This window comes from Ostreococcus lucimarinus, chromosome 12 (assembly GCF_000092065.1).
Source record: "Ostreococcus lucimarinus CCE9901 chromosome 12, complete sequence".
In the NCBI taxonomy this organism is placed as follows: Eukaryota; Viridiplantae; Chlorophyta; class Mamiellophyceae; order Mamiellales; family Bathycoccaceae; genus Ostreococcus; species Ostreococcus sp. 'lucimarinus'.
Genome location: NC_009366.1, coordinates 313,246 through 333,493, shown reverse-complemented (window position 1 = coordinate 333,493; position 20,248 = coordinate 313,246). Strand labels below are relative to the sequence as shown.

The 20,248-nt window shown below is 56.5% G+C and overlaps 9 protein-coding genes across 9 annotated transcripts; 4 read left to right on the top strand and 5 right to left on the bottom strand.

Moving 5' to 3' along the window:
- Positions 1-319: 319 nt before the first annotated feature.
- Positions 320-1,276, top strand: OSTLU_17623 (predicted protein; the record flags this gene model as incomplete). Its single annotated transcript, XM_001420783.1, has 1 exon — positions 320-1,276. The coding sequence occupies one exon, from the start codon at positions 320-322 to the stop codon at positions 1,274-1,276; it is 957 nt and encodes a 318-aa protein (XP_001420820.1).
- Positions 1,277-1,392: 116 nt separating this feature from the next.
- OSTLU_4809 (predicted protein) lies at positions 1,393-2,127 on the bottom strand (the record flags this gene model as incomplete). The annotated part of the gene is made up of 1 exon (XM_001420621.1): positions 1,393-2,127. A coding segment is annotated over one exon (735 nt), but the record flags the coding sequence as incomplete, so codon positions are not given.
- Positions 2,128-2,521: 394 nt separating this feature from the next.
- On the top strand, positions 2,522-3,298 carry OSTLU_17622 (predicted protein; the record flags this gene model as incomplete). The annotated part of the gene is made up of 1 exon (XM_001420782.1): positions 2,522-3,298. A coding segment is annotated over one exon (777 nt), but the record flags the coding sequence as incomplete, so codon positions are not given.
- Positions 3,299-3,406: 108 nt separating this feature from the next.
- OSTLU_17621 (predicted protein) lies at positions 3,407-4,882 on the top strand (the record flags this gene model as incomplete). Its single annotated transcript, XM_001420781.1, has 1 exon — positions 3,407-4,882. The coding sequence occupies one exon, from the start codon at positions 3,407-3,409 to the stop codon at positions 4,880-4,882; it is 1,476 nt and encodes a 491-aa protein (XP_001420818.1).
- Positions 4,883-5,056: 174 nt separating this feature from the next.
- Positions 5,057-6,172, bottom strand: OSTLU_26861 (predicted protein; the record flags this gene model as incomplete). Its single annotated transcript, XM_001420620.1, has 2 exons — positions 6,151-6,172; positions 5,057-6,089 (listed from the first exon to the last, which is right to left on the bottom strand). Exon 2 carries the CDS (start codon positions 5,753-5,755, stop codon positions 5,057-5,059), a length of 699 nt encoding a protein of 232 aa, XP_001420657.1. The 5' UTR covers positions 5,756-6,089; positions 6,151-6,172.
- A 192-nt stretch (positions 6,173-6,364) lies between these two features.
- Positions 6,365-8,605, top strand: OSTLU_50969 (predicted protein; the record flags this gene model as incomplete). The annotated part of the gene is made up of 2 exons (XM_001420780.1): positions 6,365-8,314; positions 8,534-8,605. One exon carries the CDS (start codon positions 6,365-6,367, stop codon positions 7,733-7,735), a length of 1,371 nt encoding a protein of 456 aa, XP_001420817.1. The 3' UTR covers positions 7,736-8,314; positions 8,534-8,605.
- A 181-nt stretch (positions 8,606-8,786) lies between these two features.
- On the bottom strand, positions 8,787-9,470 carry OSTLU_17617 (predicted protein; the record flags this gene model as incomplete). The annotated part of the gene is made up of 1 exon (XM_001420619.1): positions 8,787-9,470. One exon carries the CDS (start codon positions 9,468-9,470, stop codon positions 8,787-8,789), a length of 684 nt encoding a protein of 227 aa, XP_001420656.1.
- Positions 9,471-9,958: 488 nt separating this feature from the next.
- OSTLU_26855 (predicted protein) lies at positions 9,959-10,450 on the bottom strand (the record flags this gene model as incomplete). The annotated part of the gene is made up of 1 exon (XM_001420618.1): positions 9,959-10,450. One exon carries the CDS (start codon positions 10,448-10,450, stop codon positions 9,959-9,961), a length of 492 nt encoding a protein of 163 aa, XP_001420655.1.
- Positions 10,451-10,776: 326 nt separating this feature from the next.
- OSTLU_51045 (predicted protein) lies at positions 10,777-11,959 on the bottom strand (the record flags this gene model as incomplete). The annotated part of the gene is made up of 1 exon (XM_001420617.1): positions 10,777-11,959. The coding sequence occupies one exon, from the start codon at positions 11,957-11,959 to the stop codon at positions 10,805-10,807; it is 1,155 nt and encodes a 384-aa protein (XP_001420654.1). The 3' UTR covers positions 10,777-10,804.
- Between the last annotated feature and the right edge of the window lie 8,289 nt (positions 11,960-20,248).

Sequence of the window (20,248 nt, the reverse complement as noted above, 5' to 3'; positions counted from 1 at the left end):
CTCCGAGCGCGCGCGACGGTGTCGCGACGCGCGCGCGCGGCGCGAGATTTGAAATCGCGTCGCCCGTGGAGGGTCCGTGTGAAGCGTGTCGTTTGAGTTTAGTTTTCGCACGCAAAGTCGAGTCAGGACTCGTCGGAGAGTCATAATAAAGCTTTCGGACTCTCGGATAGTATTGAAGCGCGCAAAAGCGCCATTCGCGCAAACCGTTGGCGCGGACCGATCGCGCGGACGCCGCGCGACGCGCCGTCGCGGCGCCGCGACGCGCGACGCACGGCGGCGCGCGAGGCGTCGCGACGCGCGACGGCGGCGCGACGCGCGGATGGCGGCGCGCGCGGCGGACGCGCGCGCGGCGGGCGAACGCGCGGCGAGAGGCGCGGCGGGCGGCGGGCGCGCGCGCGACCGCGACGGGCGGCGGCGGCGACGAGGCGCGCCGTCCCGCGCGACGAGGGGCGACGGCGCGGTGCGACGCGCGCGACCGGCGATCGCGCTGGACGGCGCGAACATCGCGTGGTGCTACAGCGCGGCGCTGCACGCGGCGTTCGGGTCGAGGAATAAGCAGCCGCTGTCGCGAGGCGTCGTCGCGGCGCTCGAGCACGAGGCGTGGGCGAGGATCGACGCCGACGTCGTGGCGTTCGTGCCGTCGACGTACGTCGAGGGACCGCTGCACGGTCTGGCGGACGGTGGGAGCTTAGGGGTGGTCGTGCCGAGACACGTGCGATATCTGGGGCGCGGGACGTGGCGAAACGAGAGGTTGTTCGCCGAGGTGCGGCGCGGACGGGTGCGGTTGGTGGAGCGAGCGGGCGAGCGGAGCGCGGATGACTTGACCATCATAGATTACGGTCGCGCGCGCGAGGCTCGAATCGTGTCCAACGATCGATACGGCGATCACAAGATGGGTCACGGAGAGCTTAAAAAGTATTTGAAGAATCATTTGTTTGACTATGAATTCGTCTTCGGCACGGACGCGAAGCGCATTCGCGAAGAGGTCGGAGACGTCGCGAGCGTCGAGGTCGGGAGCGCGTTTTTACCGCCACCACCCGTGGATGAGGGTAGCGAGACGTGGGATCAGTCCGTGCACGCTGAGGGGTCGTCCCGGCCGTGGGCGAGATACGCGAAGGACGCGTTGTGGGGCAAGCAGGCGCGCGTGAAGAAACGGCGATCGATGGGCAAGGTGGTGCGCGTTCAGCACGCGAGCTCGGATGATTTAGGGTTTCCGTTCTGGGCCGTCGATGACGCGCACATTCCCGTCGAATTTAATCCTAGCTGTAAATTTTAGTGCTACTGTACTAGTACCGTAATCTAAGTTTGTCTCTACCGTCCGCTCACGGCGGCCTTTTTTCCGTCGGGATCTTCGGGCAAAGGCACTAGCGCCTTGCTCGCGGCGTCTTTTGAAAACGACCACGCGATGCACCATCTCGACGTTTTCCCGTGCGAAAGTTCCGTCGTGCGAATGGCGGGCACGCGATGCGTGTGAAGGAACGAGCGCGTCGTCGTCATCGTGCTCTTTTTCCCGCACATCGTCGTGAACCAATGAATCGAATCCTTCATTGTCAACGAATCCGCGAAAATTTTCTTTACGAACGCCTCTTCGCCTCCTGGAAACACCATCTCCGTCGCCGTGCCCCCGCACGCGGTGTTCGGATTCCTGCCCGCCTCGTCCATCGTTTCGAAAAACGGCGGATTACACATACAAAACGTAAACGTCTCCCCATCCCTCACCACGCCTCGAAGCACGCGATCGCGCGCCCCATCTTCACCCCGCGCGTCCCGTATCTCGATCAGCGACTCCAAGTGCGGATTCCGTCGCACGTTCTCCCTCGCGCTCGTCAACGCTTCGTCGCACACGTCGGTGCCGACGAAGCGCCACCCGCGTCCCGCCGCGCCGAGCAGCGCGTATATCGCGCTCGCCCCCGTCCCGATATCTAGCACCCACACGCTCGCGTCGTCACCGCTCGGCGCCGACAGCGCGCGCAACCGCGCCAACCACTCCAAATACCGCTCTCGATTCGTCGCCGTCGGCACCAACCGCCCGCGCGGCACCGTCCACGCCTCCACCCCGTACTCCTCGCGCAGGATCGCCCCCGTCAGCGCGCGCGTGCTGTCCCAGTCCTTAAAATCCACCACCGCCGTCTCCTCGCCGCGCGCGTCGACGCGCCACTCGACGCGCGCGCCCAATCGCGCATCCTTCCTCGCCAACGCCGCGAAATCGCGCGCGTCGCGCGCGCGCGCGCGCTTCCGCGATCGCCCGGACATCCGCGCGCGTCGTCGGTCGTCGCCGCCGCGCGCGCGCGTCGTCGACGCCGTCGCCGCGCCGCGCGCGCGTGTCGCGTCGCGCGCGTCGGTCGCGCGTCGACGCCGCGCGCGCGCGCGAACCTCGCGATGAGGTTCGATCGTCGACGGTAAACCTCGGTACGAGGTTCGTCGCGAACGCGAGCCCGGGTTCGAACCCGGCGGCCTCGATCGCGCGCGGCGGTTTGAATTCGACACTTCGCGTCGCGACGCGCGACGCCCGGCGGCCGCGATGGCGCCCAACGTCCTGGATTCGTCGAGCGACGACGACGAGACGCCGCTCGCGGCGAGAGCGCCCGCGGCGAGCGCGGATGCGGCGCGAGCGCGGGAGAATTCGGATGGGAATGCGACCATCGGAGACGCGAGCGGCGACGCGCGCGGGACGAGCGCGGGACGAGCGATCGCGACGAACGGGGCGTCGAGCTCGGACGATGATGACGTGCCGCTGGCGCAGCGGGCGGTCGGCGCGGCGAACGGGGCGAACGGGGCGACGGGGGCGAGCGTCGGCGCGCCGGGGAGACCGACGGCGCCGTCTCGGGCGCCGGCGACGAACTTTTTCGCGAAGACGGAGGGCGCGACGGTGGCGAGACCGCCGATCGTGACGCCGAAACCGCCGATTGGTGGAGGGTTTAAGATGTCGAAGCGACCGGTGGCGATGCCGGCGAAGCAGAGCTCGAGGTTGGACAGCTCGAGCGACGAGGCGCCGATCGCGGCGGGCCGACCGGATCAGGGTTTGGACGAACGCCGACGACGAGAGGAGGAGGCGCGGGCGCGGGAGAGAGAGCGCAAGTATCGGGAAGAAAAGTTGAAGAAACGCTTGGAAAAAGCCGCGCGGGCCGACAGGTTGAGCGACGATGAGCGACGTCGAATGCTGAAGAAACAGAAGCGAATGCGCGAGGAGAAGGAGCGCGCGCGAAGCGAGGCGCCGAAGCGCCCGAAGACGAACCGAAGCGAGACTGGGGCGAAGAAGGGCGCGGTGATCATGTGGAAGACGCTCGAACACAAAGGCGTACTTTTCCCGCCCGAGTACGAACCGCACGGCGTGCCGTTGGTGTACGACGGACAAGAGGTGAAACTCTTGCCGCACGAGGAAGAAATCGCCGGTTTCTTTGCCGTGATGAAAGACTCTGACTACGCGACCAAACCGGTCTTCGTGAAAAACTTCATGGATGGTTTCAAGGCGGCTTTGAAGAACGGCCCGCACGCGTTCATCACGGACTTCTCCAAGTGTGACTTTACGAAGATGTACATGCACTTCTTGGCGATCAGAGAGAAGAAGAAGGAGATGACGAGCGAAGAGAAGAAACGCATCAAGGCGCAAAAAGATATCGATGAGGAACCTTACACGTGGGCCACTATCGACGGTCGCCGCGAAAAGGTTGGTAACTTCCGCGTCGAACCGCCTGGCTTGTTCCGCGGGCGCGGCGAGCACCCGAAGATGGGGAAAATCAAGCGTCGCGTCGTGCCGGAAGACATCACCATCAATATAGGAAAAGATGCTAAGGTTCCCGAACCTCCGGCTGGACACTCGTGGAAAGCGGTGATTCATAACGACACCGCCACGTGGTTGGCGGGATGGAACGATGTCATCAACGTGAAGGACTGGAAATACGTCCAATTCGGCGCCACATCTACGGTCAAGGCAGAGAGCGATCAAAAGAAGTACGAAAAGGCTCGCTCGTTGCATAAGTATATCGAAAAGATCCGGAAGGATTACAAGAGAAACATGATGAGTGAATCCAAGGAAATGGCTCAGTTAGCGGTGGCGACTTACTTGGTGGATAAACTCGCCCTTCGTGCTGGTGGCGAGAAGGATGAAGATCTCGCCGACACCGTCGGCGTGTGTACCTTGCGCGCCGGTCACATCAAGTTTATGGATGATAACGTCATCGAGTTTGATTTCTTGGGTAAGGACTCCATCCAATATCTTCAACAACACAAGATCGATGAGGTTGCATACAAGTGCTTGCAACGGTTCGTTCAGGGCAAGGGTCCGGATGTGGACATCTTCGACCACGTCGACCCGCAAAAAGTAAACGCGCATCTTCAAACTCTCATGCCCGGTCTCACGATCAAGGTGTTCCGTACGTACAACGCCTCTATTACTTTGGATCGTTTGCTGAAAGACACGAAAAAGAATGATACGACGCTTCAAAAGAAAGCAACTTACGACGCGGCGAACAAGGAGGTGGCGATTTTGTGTAATCACCAGAAGGGTGTGAGCAAAGCGCACGACGCGCAAATGGAAAAACTCGCGGAAAAGAAGAAGGATCTCGCGAAGCAGGTGGCCGAGATGAAAAAGAAGACGGACGATAAGAATCAAAAGAAGAAGCTCGCGGCGCTGAAAGAAAGGCAAAGCAAGTTGGCGATTCAAATGAACATGAAGGAAGAATTGAAAACGGTGTCGCTCGGCACGTCGAAAATCAACTACCTCGATCCCAGAATCACGCTCTCTTGGTGCAAACGTCACGAAGTGCCGCCAAACGTGGTATTTACCAAGGCGTTGATAGATAAGTTCCATTGGGCGATGGATTGTGAGATGGAGTTCAGTTTCGTTCAAGAAGACGCCGTCGAAGTCAAGCCGGCCGAATAATAAAAAACGTTTTGACTGTTGTTAAAAAATGTGCTATCATCGTACTCAAAAATAACGCGTCTACTCGAAGCGAGCGAGAGTATAATCAGACTCGAGCCAGCGCGAATTCATTTGCGCTTTCGACTCGACTTCGTCACGTTTCATCTCGACTCGCTTCTGCTAGACGCTTCGCGCTCACGCCGAGGCTTCGTTATACGACGCGTCGAGCGGGCGCGCGATGACGTCGTCACCGATGCCCAACACCGCCGCGAACGCGCTATCGGGCGCACCTTTGCCCGTTCGTTCGATTTGTCTGAACAACTTGATCAACTCCGACGAGTGAACCGCTCCGGACAAGATGTGTTGCGCTCCGACGATGAAATTCGGAATGGAGTTGATGCCCATCTTTCGCAAAATTAGCAGCGCGCCTTCGATTTCCATCTCGCCTTCGCCCGACTGCAAAAACTCCATCGCCTCATTCGCGTCGACTCCAACTCTCGCCGCGGCCTCCGCGAGCATTCTCTTGTCGTTGAGCTTTTGCCCATCCTCAAAGTGTCTCTTGTTCAAGTCGTTGTACAACGTCTCGCTCGCCGTGCAGCCGTGATTCTTCGTTACCCACTGCACGAGCCTATGCGACGCCATCGTACTGCTCGCCAACCGATCGAGATTAAAGTGCTTAATTCCCACGTCCTCGCCCCGCTCCTTCAATCGATGCCTCCTCTTTTGCGCGTCAAACTCCCGCTTTCCTCCCCACTTCCGCTCCAACCTCGTTCGATTCGTCTCGCTCCACGCCTCGTCTCGCGGATACTCCGGTTCGAGAAAAAACGGCACCCGCAGCACCGTGAACCGCAACGGATTGTTCGCATCGAGAGGTTCTCGCTGCACCGCGCGCATCGCGCGCTGCAGCTGTCGCTTCCCGATGTATCCGTTCGGTCACATCGTGTCGCTCACCAGCTCCACCGTCACCAATTGATGTTTCGCCCTCGCGCCGCGCGTCCCGACCCTCGCCGCCTCCCGCGCCGCGCGCCGCATCTCGCCTTCGCCTTACTTGGCGTCCACGCTCTCGCGCGTGTGCCCCGGCGGCAGCGCGAACCCGTCGACCGCTTCGCTGAATCGCACGACCACCTTATCGGCGCTGATGTCCGCGCTCTTGACGCTCACCAGCGCGTTGATCACCGCGCGCGCGACCTCCTTGCGCGCTTCGGGCGTGCGACACGCCTTGGGTAACCTGCACGCGCGCGCGCGGCGTCAGTCGAGGTCGCGTCGCGGCGCGGCGCGGCGAAACGCACCACGCGATGTGCACGAACGGCATCGACGACGCGACGCGGAGTGACGCGCGCGCGCGCAGAGCGCGACGCGGGACGACGCGACGCGCGAGACGACGACGGACGATCGCGCGCGCCTCGGCGGCGCGCGACGGCGCGGCTCGAACGCGCGAGCGCGCGCGCGCGGCTCGAACGCGCGCGCGACCGGGACGGCGGCGGCGGCGGCGGCGGCGGCGCGATGAAGATAAAAACCATCTCGCGCGTCGAGGAGGACTACACGCGCGAGCGAAAGTCGGACGCGCTCAGGGTGCATCGAAATCTCGCGCCCGAGCTGCGGCCGATGGGACGGGCGACGGAGTACAAGCGCGCGCTGAACGCGACGAAGCTGGACAAGGTGTTCGCGAAGCCGTTCGCGGGACAGATGAGCGGACACGCGGACGGCGTGCTGTGCATGGCGAAGTCGCCGGCGTCGCTGACGGAATTGGTGAGCGGCGCGGCGGATGGAGAGATACGAGTGTGGGACGTGCCGAGCCTGAAGACGGTGCGGGTGCTGAAGGGACATCGAGGGGCGTGCCGAGGCGTGAGCGCGTCGAACGACGGCGGCGCGGTGGTGTCGTGCGGCGACGACGCGACGATTCGGTTGTGGACGATGCCGAAGGCGGGAATGGGGGAGATGAACGATCCGACGCGGAAGATTCCGGTGTTGGAGACGTCGGAGATGTACGTCGAGAGCAACGGTTTTAGGGACTGCGACGCGCACTGGGGGAAAAAGGAGTTCGCCACCGCGGGGGCGAACGTGCAGGTGTGGAGCATGGAACGGAGTCATGCGCTGCATACGTTCGAGTGGGGTTCCGATACGGTGCTTTCAGTGCGATATAATCCGGTGGAGACGGATATTTTTGCGTCGTGTGGGTCGGATCGATCCATCGCGTTGTACGACGTTCGAATGCAGACGCCGTTGAAGAAGATCATCATGCAGACAAAGTCGACCAAACTGTGCTGGAATCCGATGGAGGCGTTTAATTTCACCGTTGCCAACGAGGATACCAACTTATACTCGTACGACATGCGAAAGCTGGATATCGCGACGTGCGTTCATAAGGATTTCGTGAGCGCCGTGATGGATATCGATTACTCGCCCACGGGTCGGGAATTCGTGGCGGGGAGTTATGACAGAACCGTGCGCATGTTTGATTACAACGCTGGACACTCTAAAGATTGCTACCACACCAAACGCATGCAGCGCGTGTTCTGTACGCGCTTTTCGATGGATGGTTCGTACGTCTTCAGCGCCTCGGACGACATGAACGTGAGGTGTTGGAAGGCGGACGCGAGCGCGCAAATGGGCACGCTCTCGGCTCGTGAAAAGCGCAAGCACGCGTATAACGCGTCTTTAAAGGACCGTTTTAAGCACATGCCCGAAATCAGGCGCATTGCGAATCACCATCACGTACCCAAGGCTATTCACAAGCAAACCAAGTTGCGGCGGACGATGCAAGAAGCCGAGACTCGCAAGGCGAAACGTCGCGTCGCGCACGCCGCGCCTGGCGCGGAGAAGAAGGAATTCAAACCCGCGCGCAAAAAGAAGATCCTCGCAGAAGTGGAGTAGGGGACGATATTAGCTTGCCGCACGAAACGAACCTATGTAACTGGTGTACAAACAATGATTTTACTGCTCACTTGCGAAGAGCGTCGAGGCGCGCCTGTAAATCGTCGTCAAGCCCGCCACCCCCGGTCGCGGGCTCAGCCGAACCACCCTCTAGGACCGCGGTTGGCGCCACTCGTTCGGCATCGACGGCGGCGCCAACCTTACCCGCGGGCGCCGAGATTAATTCCGCCCCGACGTTGCATCCCAGTTCGTCCAACACCGCGTTCACGAGTTCATCCGTCTCCTCCTCTTCATCCTCACCCTCGAACGCATCGTCGATTGCGTCCCCCATCACCTCTGTCGTCATCTCCATCTTTTCATTCTGTCGCTCAAACTCCTTCAATATATTTTGCAACGAGGGTAAATTCAGTTTGGTGTTCATCGACTTCATCGCCGTCGTCACGCCTCGCATCGCGTCCGCCATAGCCTGCGAGCTCTTCAACGTTTGCATTCGCAGCGACACCCCTTGCAACTGGGATTTAAGCGCATAGAACTTCGTTATCGAGTGTCTCGTGCGCACTAAATCCTTCGCCATCACCTACATCGCGCGACGCACGTTCGTTTCGTTCCGTCAGTCGCCGTGGTCAATTCCGACCGCCGCGTCGCGCTTCCACCTTCATCCCCTCCAACGCATCATCGCGCCGACACCGCGCGTTTTCGCCCTCGCGCACGATCGTCCACGCGCGCACCTTCACCGCGCCCATCTGATTCGCCTTGGCCACGCGCTTAATCTCCGCTATGAGCTTCTTTTCTTGCGACATCATGGCTGACCGTTCGCGATCGATTTCTCGAATGGATCTGTCGAGCATGCGCTTGTTCTCGCGCAACAGCTCCTGCGGAGTCTTTTGTTTCTTGAAGAGCCACATCTTGCGCGCTCGACGCGGCGTCGGTGGCGCGAGCGGCGAGCGGCGGCGTGTGCGGCGCGAGAGGGGTGAGGAATCAAGTGGACAGGTGGAATTTCGGGACGCGCGCGCGAAACGTTTGCGAAACGACAGTTTGGTTGGTTGCACGACTAAGGACCGCCCTTGTTGATGAAAACTCTCGCGGCGATGGCGATGGCGCACGCGATGGCGAACGCGGAGGGACCGTACTTTAAGACGGCGTCGCGAGAGGACGCAGAGGACGCGCCGGTTTCCACGTGGGCGGCGATGACAGATTTTAAAGCCTCGTACGCCTTGTCCACGTCGTCGTTCACGATGACGGCGTCGAAGAAGCCCTCAACGTCTTTTTTCGCCATTTCGTTACGAGCGTTTTCGAGACGCTTCAACACGGCGTCTTCGCTCTCTGTGCCTCGACCGCGAAGACGGCGTTCGAGTTCCTCCATCGACGGCGGCGCTATGAAGACGTATGCGGCGTTCAAATCGGATTTCTTCACTAACTCTGCCCCTTGGACGTCGATGTCGAGCAGGCAGATCCTTCCACTTTTCGTCACGGTTTTCACCGCCGCGAACGAGGTGCCGTAGATATTCTGATGCACGTGCGCGTACTCTAAAAACTTTCCATTCTCGATGTCTCGCTCCATCGTCGACTTGTCGACGAAATTATAATGCGTTCCGTGCACCTCTCCCGGTCGAGGCGACCGCGTCGTGTGACTCACCGAGAACCCGAATTTATCGGGAAACTCTCGCTGAAGCATCGCGATCAGCGTCCCTTTCCCCACGCCGGACGGTCCGACGACGACGAGCGGTCGCGCCATGTTTGCCCCGCGCAACCGACCAACTAAGCGATTAGTTCCCGTCCTCTTCCACGTCGTGCACCGCGCGATCGAGCCCAAGTCTTCGCGCGCGCTCGCGCTCGCGCTCCAGTCGTCGAATCGCGTCCGCGTCCGCGCGCGTCGCTCCCTCGGCGCCGCGTTCACGCGACTTTAAGTAATCTCGTCGGAGTTGTTCAAACTTTGGTTCTTCATCGTCAGTCGTCGCGCTCGGGCGGCGCTCGCTCGCGTTCGTTCGCACCGAGTCGACGTCGCGCGTACCTCTTCTTTATCCTCCGTTTTAAGCTCGATGCGCGTCGGTGGACGCCGCAACATGCGCGCGCAGAAGTGCGGCGTGGCTTTTTTGAGTGCACTCAGAGCCAAGGAGAGAGGCGCGAGAGGCGCGAGAGGCGCGAGACGGGCGAAAGCGAACGAAGGATGGAACTAGCGTGTTAACCGAGCGATGACAATACAAATATATTCAATAACGCGAGTTAACGACCCTCGGCGATGAGCTCGCGCGTCTTCGCGATGTTCGTCTCCACGACTTCGAGTCGACTCTTCGGCAACGGCGCCAAGCCGTTGAAGGAAAAATGCCCCGCGAGTTGGTTCAGCGCGTTATAAAACGCGCGCCCCGACGCCATCTTCGAGCTTCCGCCCGGGGCGTACTTCCCGGACCAATCGTTGGATTTCTTTTGAAACACCGCGATGGCTTTTTCGCGCGTCGGGTCGTAGACGTCCTTGGCCAACAGCGCCTCGACCTCCTCCAAGAACGTCAGCGTATCGCTTTGATACGTCGTGAGATTCGGATTTGTGGACGCATTCGCCGCTTTGAACGTGTTCTTCTTGCTGTCGTACGTGTCCGCGCTCACGGCGTCTTGCGCCAAAATTCTAGCTCGGCAGTCGGCGCCGTCCGCCGTCGGGTCGCAGACTTCCTTGAACGGTCGATCCGAGGACGCCTCCGCGCGCGGCGCATCCGTCGTCATCGCGAGTGCGAGCGCGCCGATCGCCATGAGCGCTCCGCGTCGGCCTCCGTGCGCGCTCGTGGACGCCGTGGCGGCGATGTCCCGCGCGGCATCGGATGTCCCCGTGAGCGCCGACGACGTCGACGTCGACGACGCCGCGAGGACGACGCGCGCGGGCGCGGACGCGGACGAAGCCGCGCTCGCGACGATCGTTTTCCGGCGCGCGACGACGGCGGTGGTGGAAGCGAGTGCGAGCATGGTACGTGGTTTGCGAGTGCGAGTGTGGCGACGCGATGACGACGCGCTGACGTCATTTCTAATCTTTTCATGACACTTTAACGAAGACAACGATGGATTCGTGTACTATCGGATCAATTACACCCACGGTGCCCAGCCGGCGTACATGACTGCCAATTTGTGTGGATCGCGGGCGTCGTGGAGGAGTTGTTGGACCTGACCTTCGATGGAGCGGAGCTCGCCGTCTTCGTAACCGTCGAGTTTTTGTTTGACGCGCATGAGAGCGCGTTCGGCGTCGAGGTTGCCTTCGTCGCTGGGGACGACCTCGCGGTCGGGATTGAGGGCGTAGGCGATCGTACCGAACATCGTAGTGGTCCTGAAGATGTTCGCGTTTTGACGACGACCTCCGACGGCCCACTTTAAGATGGGGTCGTGCACGAGGACGGCGATGATGGTGGTGAGGGCGTCTCTGTTTGAGCGAAGCACCTTCATAGTTTCTTCGCAGCACCGGCGCATGATGCCTTCGACGCCACACGCGCCCATACCATCGACGATATCGCGCGTCAGACGGAATGGAACGCGTTCGGGAGTCTTTAGCGTCAAGCCTTGCTCAAACGTGACGCCAAAATCGATGTGGATGAATTCGGCGGTCCATTTGTCAATCATGATATTGCTGCTGTGTCGATCGCCAAGGCCGATGACGTAGCCGACGATGGAGTTCACCGCGCATGATCTCGAGTATGCAACGCGACGTTCGAACCAATTGCTCGGGTCTGGGTAATGTTCCAGGAAAAAGTTGTGCATGACCGGTTTAAAGTTTTCGCACACTTCTTCGTACATCTTGTGTTGCGCTTCAGCTGTCACTGCATCTCGCATCATCTGCGAGATATCCCTGGATTTCATATCGTGAGGTCGATAACGCTCGTGCGCGCCCTTCTTGTCGCGAATAAGATAGTTCGAAAGTAAAACGGTTTCGTCCACCCATTCGAGAAGACCAGCCTCGGGAGAAAACGGAATGACTTTGTAAGTGCGAATTCGCATGCTGCGCGAATTTGTACTCGTATTTTGCTTCAGCAAAGTGTTCACGAGCCCGAAAAACTGCTGAATCACAGCGTCCTGACGTAAGTCATCGTTTCCACTTTTCGCCAGCTGTCGATACACCTGACCATCGGATCCGTGACAGCCCAAAAGCTTCGGCTCATTGATGCCGCCCACCAAGCGCGTGCTGTCGGCGAAGTGAAGAAAGTACGGGAAACTTCCGTCTGGGTACTTGCACGCCGGATCTACTGCCATCGGTGCCGTGGGTACTGGGATCATCTTCAAGTTGCACAAGGCTCGCTTTTTCACATCGTTTGGAAGAGGATGAAAAACGAGGCTTTCGTCTTGAGGTAACTTCAACTGAGCGATGTGAATGTATGCTTCGATCAAGCGTTCCATTTGCGACAACATCAATTTTCGATCATTCGATTCCGAACTGTAAGTTTCAAGTAATCGTTTTGCCGCGACGATCTTTTCATTTGTCGCGCAGACGCCCGCGCGCGCAACGCGATCACCCCGCGTCAACGCTTGTATTTGATACAGCACGTGATACGGGTGATCTCTCATGATGCGCAACACCAGTTGTTCAAGCACCTTGATGAAATCGTTCTCCGGAGCACACGGCGAGCCGAGGCGACTGACTATTTGATGAGACAACTCGACAAAAACGTAGCTTGGAATTGTGGGGCGGTTGATGAGCTTTTCAAGCTCAGCATTCACTGCTTTGATCACCTTGAGTGTTTCCATTTTGCTTCTCGAACGATTACTTCCGCCGCCGCAATGCGTAAACCAAAGCGCGATCATTCTAAAAATGCTTTTCTGAGAATTCCACCCACCAGCTTCAAGAGACCGTCTGTAAGCTTGCAATGCGGAAATAAGCGAACTCGTGTGTTCGTTGTACATGCTCACGGTTTCGTTTTGATCGTTCAAAACTTGCATCTCCAGTGGACCACATCGAGCGTTCATACTATGAATCGCTTTTGCGAGCTCGTTGTACGCTGCACTTCCCTTCTTTTTAGAGCGAAGGGCGTTTCTATTCACCTCTCGCTCGCTTTTGAGATGCGTCAATTCGTTTTCATTGCGTTGTCGCAAGGCTTCGGAACGAATCCATTCTGGAGAATTCATGCGTTCTTCGAGTTGTCGATACTGCGAATCGGTGAATTGGGCCAAACGGAAATGAGCGCGACTCAGCAATCTGAGCTGCGTAACGGGATTGATCCCGTCTTTGGTGTACACCACGACGTTTTGACCGCGACTACCCCTAGTGATTTTCTTACCCGTCTTGTCGAGCAGGCCTTTTCTATACGCCATTGTCAAACCGTTGACGCCATCCAAGAGTCTGCGTAAAATCACCTTGCTAGACTCAGTGCGTGCGCTCGCCTGCCACTTCGACAATAAACAAAGAAGTTCAAAGAATCGAGCGTCTGGATTTGCTTCCGGCTCTGTCACGCCTACTTCTTCTGTCGGAGTTCCAGTCTTCGAGTTCGTGACGTAGGACGCTTGCCCGGGAAGCATGAGTTGCACGATGGAATTGACGATGGCGATGGAGGATTCAGCCTTTCCCTCGGCCCACAACAGCTTAGCTTCTTCGACTCGCCACGGCGCCGTCCTGGAAAGAATCAAGTTTGGTAGAGGCTTTCCGGGCAAAATTGACGATAGACGACTCGCCATTATTCGTAATGCGCGAATGGCTTGAACGCCTTCGGTGATGTGCCCTGCTTTGCGCGCCAGTATCGACGTACGAGTTGTGTGCTGTGCAAAATTTTCACTCAACCCAGCCAACCGTAAAAGAACGCCTTGCAGCGCGAGTGATGGTTCGATGAGCTTAAACGGACCATCTTTCACGTGTCTCATCTGCCAGGAATCGCTCAAACTTTTGGTAGCAGTTTGCATCGCGTCGATGTTGTTACCCATGAAGTGACGCCATAATTTCGCCGCATCGGTGACGTCGTCGAGCATGCGCATGCGCATGATCGTTATATTCATCGCGTCAGCCGATTCTGCGGCACCACTTATGACATTTTGCAGCAGTTGCGCACGACACCGATTGGTCTCATATATCGCACAGCCTACATCACCTCGTTCGAGCGCTCGCAACGACGAATGAAGATTCTGATTGAAATCTACAACGCCCGAATTTTGCGTGCGCGTAACCGCAGCCGGCAGCGTCCATTGACCCGCTCTCCATGCGGCTTCATATTGCACATCCTTGAGCTCTGGAGCGGCCAATTCGTCGTCTGAAAGTGCCTTGGAGTATGCGCGAAGAAGATGCAAACAACCGAGCTGACGTAATGCGTTCAGCATGGGCACGCGTGAGCTCGCCATTCCACCGTTCATATTGTTTTCGACGTCGCTCTGCAGCAAGTCGTAACCGGCGAGCGCTCTATCCCAGTGACCTTCGTGCTCACTCAAATGCAATTGTAATTCCAGCGAGTTGGAGCGTAATAGACCGTACAAACCATCGGGTTCTGAAAGTTTCGATTGTGCTTCGAGCAGGAGCGTGAGATATGGAGGCACTGCGTCGGACGTTTGTCCTTGAGAGTCCATCGCGTTCAGCGAAACCGTGCCGGTTTTATCTTCGAGCCAATGTTCCACAAGAAGCGTAGCCGTGAGAGGAGCTTGCAAGCGAATGGCAGCTTGAGCGACGACGAGATAGTCAACATTCAGCCAGTACACTTTTTCCCATTGAGTTGCCTCCACGCCTCGAGGCACCTTTCTCTGAACGGCAGAAACTTTTGAGTCATCCTGTGGTAGCGCATCCACCATCCTAAATGCCCGCATGCGTTTACCGCGCAAGTAATCAAGAGCGCGCAACATGAACTTCGCCGCCTTTTTTCCTTCTGGCAAATTTGCGCGACTTAGACAAATTGAAACCCCGCGACTCAGGCGATCGCGCACCTCTCGATTCGCAGGAATCGACAAATTACCGCGCGCGCTAGTGATCTCATACAAAATAGGAGGGAACACCAACTCTGCCAATACGGCGTCAGAAATCATCAGCGGACCCAATAATTCGAACACCGTCAACGAAAACTGAGGGTCATTCTTACTCTTCGTATGTGGTTTGAACTCGCTTATCAACCTATGGCTGAGACGACAAATCCATTCTTCGTACTTCGTCTCGGAACCGTTCTCATTGACTGTCCAAAGACGTTCATCATCGAGAGCGTATGCGTCCGTGACATTGTTGGTTGCGCTGACAGATTCAGGCACCAATCGCAACGAAGGATGCTCAAAAGGCAAGAGATATGCCTTGTCTATTTTAGACATCTTGTCCATGACCAGAGCCGCTTTTTTTACCATCAGTAACGATTGAATGGTAGTCGCTGCAGCGCGAACAGTCGAGCTCATCGGCGAGCAGAGAAGGCCGCTCAAGTACTTGAGAACATCGAAAACGAAAGTGCCCGCTTCGGTGAGTCCGACTTTGATATGCTTCGAGTCAATCGGAAGTTTCATCTCTGGCGTGATGAACGCCAACGTGTTCGGCCTCAGAGGACCGAGTAAAGAAAGCAGCTCAGCGGCGATCGCGAAGAGTTCAGTATCTCCAAGCGGTGAGACGAGCTCTGCAAATTTCCATACGTTTTCAGGAATGGAAGATGACTCGTTCTGCCCGTACATTTGCGCGAGCTCTGTTTTGTGCTGTAGAGCCTCGAGACCGCCGGCTCTCAACGCTACTCTACTCAAGGCTTTAGGCAACGTCGGTGCCTTTTTGACGAGCGACATGAGACGTATATCAAAGCTTGGCTTCTCAAATGCGACCGAGAGAATCGATCTGACTTCGCTCAGCATGGGTACATCTGGCAATGGCGGTAGCACACATAGCGCGTGATGAATGAGCATCGGTGGATTGGTGACGATAGCGGTCAACAACTTTAGAGCCTCATTGCGTTGAGCGTTCGGACTTGACTTTGACTCGACGACAGAAGACAACACAAACATGAGAGGCATGATGAAACTTTCCATCGCTAACGCAAGTTCACTTTCGGCGTCGTCGGCTTGACGTAGGTCGTCGTAGGCGTTGAGAGTTAGGTTGACCAAAACTTGAATACACTGCGTGCCGATCGTATGATCGTTGATATTTGGAATAAGCATGAAGTAGACGTAACGGAATATGGACGGACTTCGAACCCTTTCGTCGCCGATACACAGCAGCAAAACTTTCAGCGCGTTCAAAGTCTTCAATTTATGTCTCGATGACGTAGCCATATCAACCGCCTCGTGGATACGCAACATGCATTGAAATATGATGTTAACATCCCAACGAATATTCAAGTCCTTTTCATCCATAAACTTACCGACGACTTCCACAATATCGCTGGATCGACTGTAGGGAGGCGAAACAGGATCCCTTGCCAAGAGCAAGAGTTCGAATAAAATCTGAATCTGCACCGAAGGATGTTTGGAGTTCCATCCACCATTGTTTTTCACCATGGAATTCGCGTACGTGAGTGCTTGAATAGCTTTGCGATCGGGATTAGACTTTACCGCCGACGCGTACAAACGCGCATAAATGGCGTCCCAATCTCCTTGAATCATTTGCTTGAACTTGTGTGCCATTCCGCAAGTCGACGTCAAAGTTTTCAATCCATCACGGTCTTGCTCATATATCAACGCTGGGAGCAAAGATCTTTTGAGATGAATCGCGACGGACTCTCGCTCAGCAGATTGAGACAAGCCGAGGAACTCTGGCACTTGAAACAACATCGACAAAGGTGCGCCAGAGTCTATCCAAAGTTTCCCGATAGTTCGGCTGTGATAGGCAACGAAAGATTCCAGAGATGTGTGGCCAGTTGCTTCTGCTAGATATTTTAACGCGTTTATCGCAGGTATCTGCACACGTTCACCATGACGCGCTCGATGATGAACGATTATGTACGTGCACCACGGTTCCAACACTCGAGAAACAACACCAACGGCGGAAATGAAATGCAAGCTAGACCACTCAGCTTCGGTTTCTGCAATTTCACCATCGCCAATATTCAAGCTGCCATTCGGGAGAAACTGACACTTGATGGCCAATCCAGGAACGACGGTATTTTGAAATATACTCGTGTGGTCCGCTTCTTCGTAGAAATCTAGTATGGACGCAATTGCAGAGCCAGCATGTATGCGCACCAAATAACTTTCATCCCCTAAAAGCCAAGCTAACGAACTACCAAATCTAGGCTGGAAGTAGTCTATATTCAGCTTGAACAACGAAAAAATGCAGTCAGCTAATTTTGCGCGAGCAACACAATTTCTCAACGCTGCTGGAGCTTCACCGTCCAAAATACCGGCGGCTCGTGACACCAAGTCAGCCAATACCTCGTGTATGTTACTGGGCATCGTGCCCTGAGTCGTAGACGGATAATTTGAAGCGTTCAACTTAAGCCTGCATATTCCGTGACACAAGACTGTGATCTGATGCAGTAACCATAAACGAGCAGAAGAAGTGAGGCCCGTGTTCTCATCCAAATTTACTTGCCCTCTCGCCACCGCCTGAAGACAAGGAACGAGGTGATCAATCAGATACTCCGTGTCGGCTAATCCGACAAAATCTACGACTAACTCGGCGATGTCTTGAGAAACACCAATACCGCAGGGTCCACGAGGTGGCGCACCTTCTGGAGGAACGGCGTATCGGAGCAACATCGATGTAGATGTTGTCACCGTGCTTGGAACCACCACGGACATCGACTTAAAGCATCTCAGAATTTTCCTTATGACTTGTTCGCCACAGGCAATCGTCGTTTCTCGTTCATTGGACCCCGATGTTGTCGCCATCTGAGATGTATTTGAGCGCTGCGTCTCTGACAAGGTGGCGTCGGCCATCTCAAAGTCCAAATCGTCACCAAACTGAACGGCTTCTTGCGACTGCCGAGCACTAGCTGGCACGCTTCCGTTGCCTTGCAGTGCATCTCTGATGATTTTCAAAAAGTCTTTGGTCATTTCAGTCAATACTTTGACGAGTTTGTGAGAGGTTGCTTCCAAACTTGCTCCCAAACCGGCTGCTTGTTGAATTTGCTCAAGAGCGCCCGCCAAGATTGGGATGGTTTCGAGCACACTCGTCTTCGCGTTCAGCATCACCATCGTGTCATACTCTAACGCAGTAGATATGGTGTGTTTGACCGTTCTGATGAGCGACCCGCTCACGCCCCAATCTAGACTCTGCACAGACCGTGACGATCGACCGACCGACGCCACGGCTCCTATAATACCTAAAGCTATCGTGCATAGTCGCATCGCGTCTTCAGATGTCGACGCGTTCGTCATCGCGTGCTCCAAACAATCGGTACCTACACGATGAACTTCCGGGTCCATGCTTAGTTCCTTCGTATTGATTCGCTTCGCGCCATCGTCCTCTTTGCGCTCTGCCGCGTCTCTAAACTCAAGCTTGAGTGTGGCGAAAGGTTTCGCAACTAAGTGAAGATCTTCCACGCCTCGCAAAAACTCTAAATGCTCTTCATCGGGCACTTCTAGCCACGCGCGGCGCGTGACATCGTCTACCCAAGGCTTGTGAGAGCCAGCGATGAATGAATTCTGAATCGCCGATTGCACACGCAACAGCGCTAAATCGTACGAAGACGTCACATTTGCGCGACGCCCGTAGAATGACATTCGATCGTCATTCTTCTGCGACAGTCCACGAATTAGCCACTTAAAGTAACTGTCATAAGAGCGACCCGCCAAGACGTGATCACAAAGCCCGATGGACGCCACCGCACCCACGAGCTCCAGCGTAGCCAAACTTGGAATGTCAGCAAAATCAAAGATGGTGAGCAACCAGAATTTCTGTCTCAATAACGACGGGTGTACGAGTCTGTGACTGATCATCGCCGCAAAAAGTAAAAGCACGTCGTTCGTTAAGCGAACGTCAGATAGGTGCGCTGGAAGCCAGTAGACGAGACAATTCGTCACATCCGTCCACAATGGTAGCGTTTCGTTGTGCATCGTGCCAGCGATTTCCTGCAAGCATCGAATCAACCAGATTGCGTGAGCCAGGGCTTTCATATCTGACATGCTTCCTTGAGAAAACATTTCGCTCAGTGCGTGCAACAGTCGTTTCGCGCAACTAGCTAACTCTTCCTTCGTTAACGCGGCGCTGTGCCGTTTCAAAAGCAAGCAAAACACGGCGCTCCAGCAACCACTGTCGTTCAAAATCTTTGATAGTATGCGTTCCACAGGTTTTTCGTTCCCTCGTGCGCGCTTCGGCGTTCGCTCACCATCGTACAAACACACTCCCGCAAAGGATTTCTGTTGCTTCAAAACCATGACCAAGTCTGCGAAGAGCTCAAACAACAACTTTTGCGGCAATTTCACTTCAAATCTTTCGGCGTTGTCGCCGCCTACGGATCTGTCCGAACCAATCTCATCGATCTGCCTCGCGAGCAACTCGACGAGAAATTCAGCGCCACCATCACTCACTACATCTAAATTGACGTGCAAGTGGCAGTACTTAATCAATTCCTCTTTCAAGCGCTTGTCACGTGCGTTTCCCTTAAGCGCCCACGAGAGATACGGCACGACACTCTCGTGAAGCGAAGTCATGCGCGAACTCACGTCCAAGCTCGTCTTCAGAAGAAAGCTATTCATCGCAGAAACGAGCATAGCGGGTGTGCGTCCATCCTCGTGCATATCTCGAAATATTTCTTTGAACACCTCAAACAAACCGTTTACCGCATTCGTTGACAAATCAAATGGACAGTTGCGCAACAACAAATTAAATGCCGCCGCGCCACGGTACCGCTCCTCCTTCTTTTCACCGTTAATCACTTCACCGCGATACGACGCAAGATTAGAGGCAAAATATTCAATCAATCCCTCGAAGACGCTTTGCTTCGCCCGCGAGCAATACTCTGGCGCGACGAGCAAATTGGTGCGCAACACATGCACGTAATCGACGACAAAATTCACATCTCCCGTTTGTAAGACGTAAAGCACGTGCGTAAATATCTTGCCCGCGCGCCGAATTAACGGCGCCGAAAGCCCATTCGTCTTTTTTCTTCCTTCCGCAGCCGTCACCAATTTTCTCAACAAAGACGTCGCGTTCTTGTCAACCACGCGCTTCTCGTCCTCTAACTCGCTTGTCACGCACACCATCACCGAGCTAATCAATCCCGCCCACGTGCGCTGCACGTCACCGCTTCCCGTGGAATCATACGCTCTCGTGCCTGAGTCGAGCTGTTTCACGAAATCGCTCGACTGCAGATGAAGCAACAGCGTCTTGATGCCATCCTGTTGGGATTACGCGCGCGCGCCGTCAGTCATCTTTCGCATCGGTGACCGCACGTTCACGCGTCCGCGCGCGTCACTACCGACGCGTACGGTCAATCGCGGTCGTTCGAGACGCACCCGCCGCTTTCGAAGCCCATCGCTTCGCAAGGCGTCGTGCAGGGCAGCGATGTCATCCATCGCGCGCGTCGCGTCTCGGAACGGCTTCGCCGCGCGCGCTACCACTGATGAAGGCGGCGCCGGCGGCGGCGCGCGGCGATTGAATAGTTGGTGTCGTTTGTTCGTTCGCCCGGTCTACGCGGCGCGCGTCATGTCCCGCGACGCGCGGCGCGC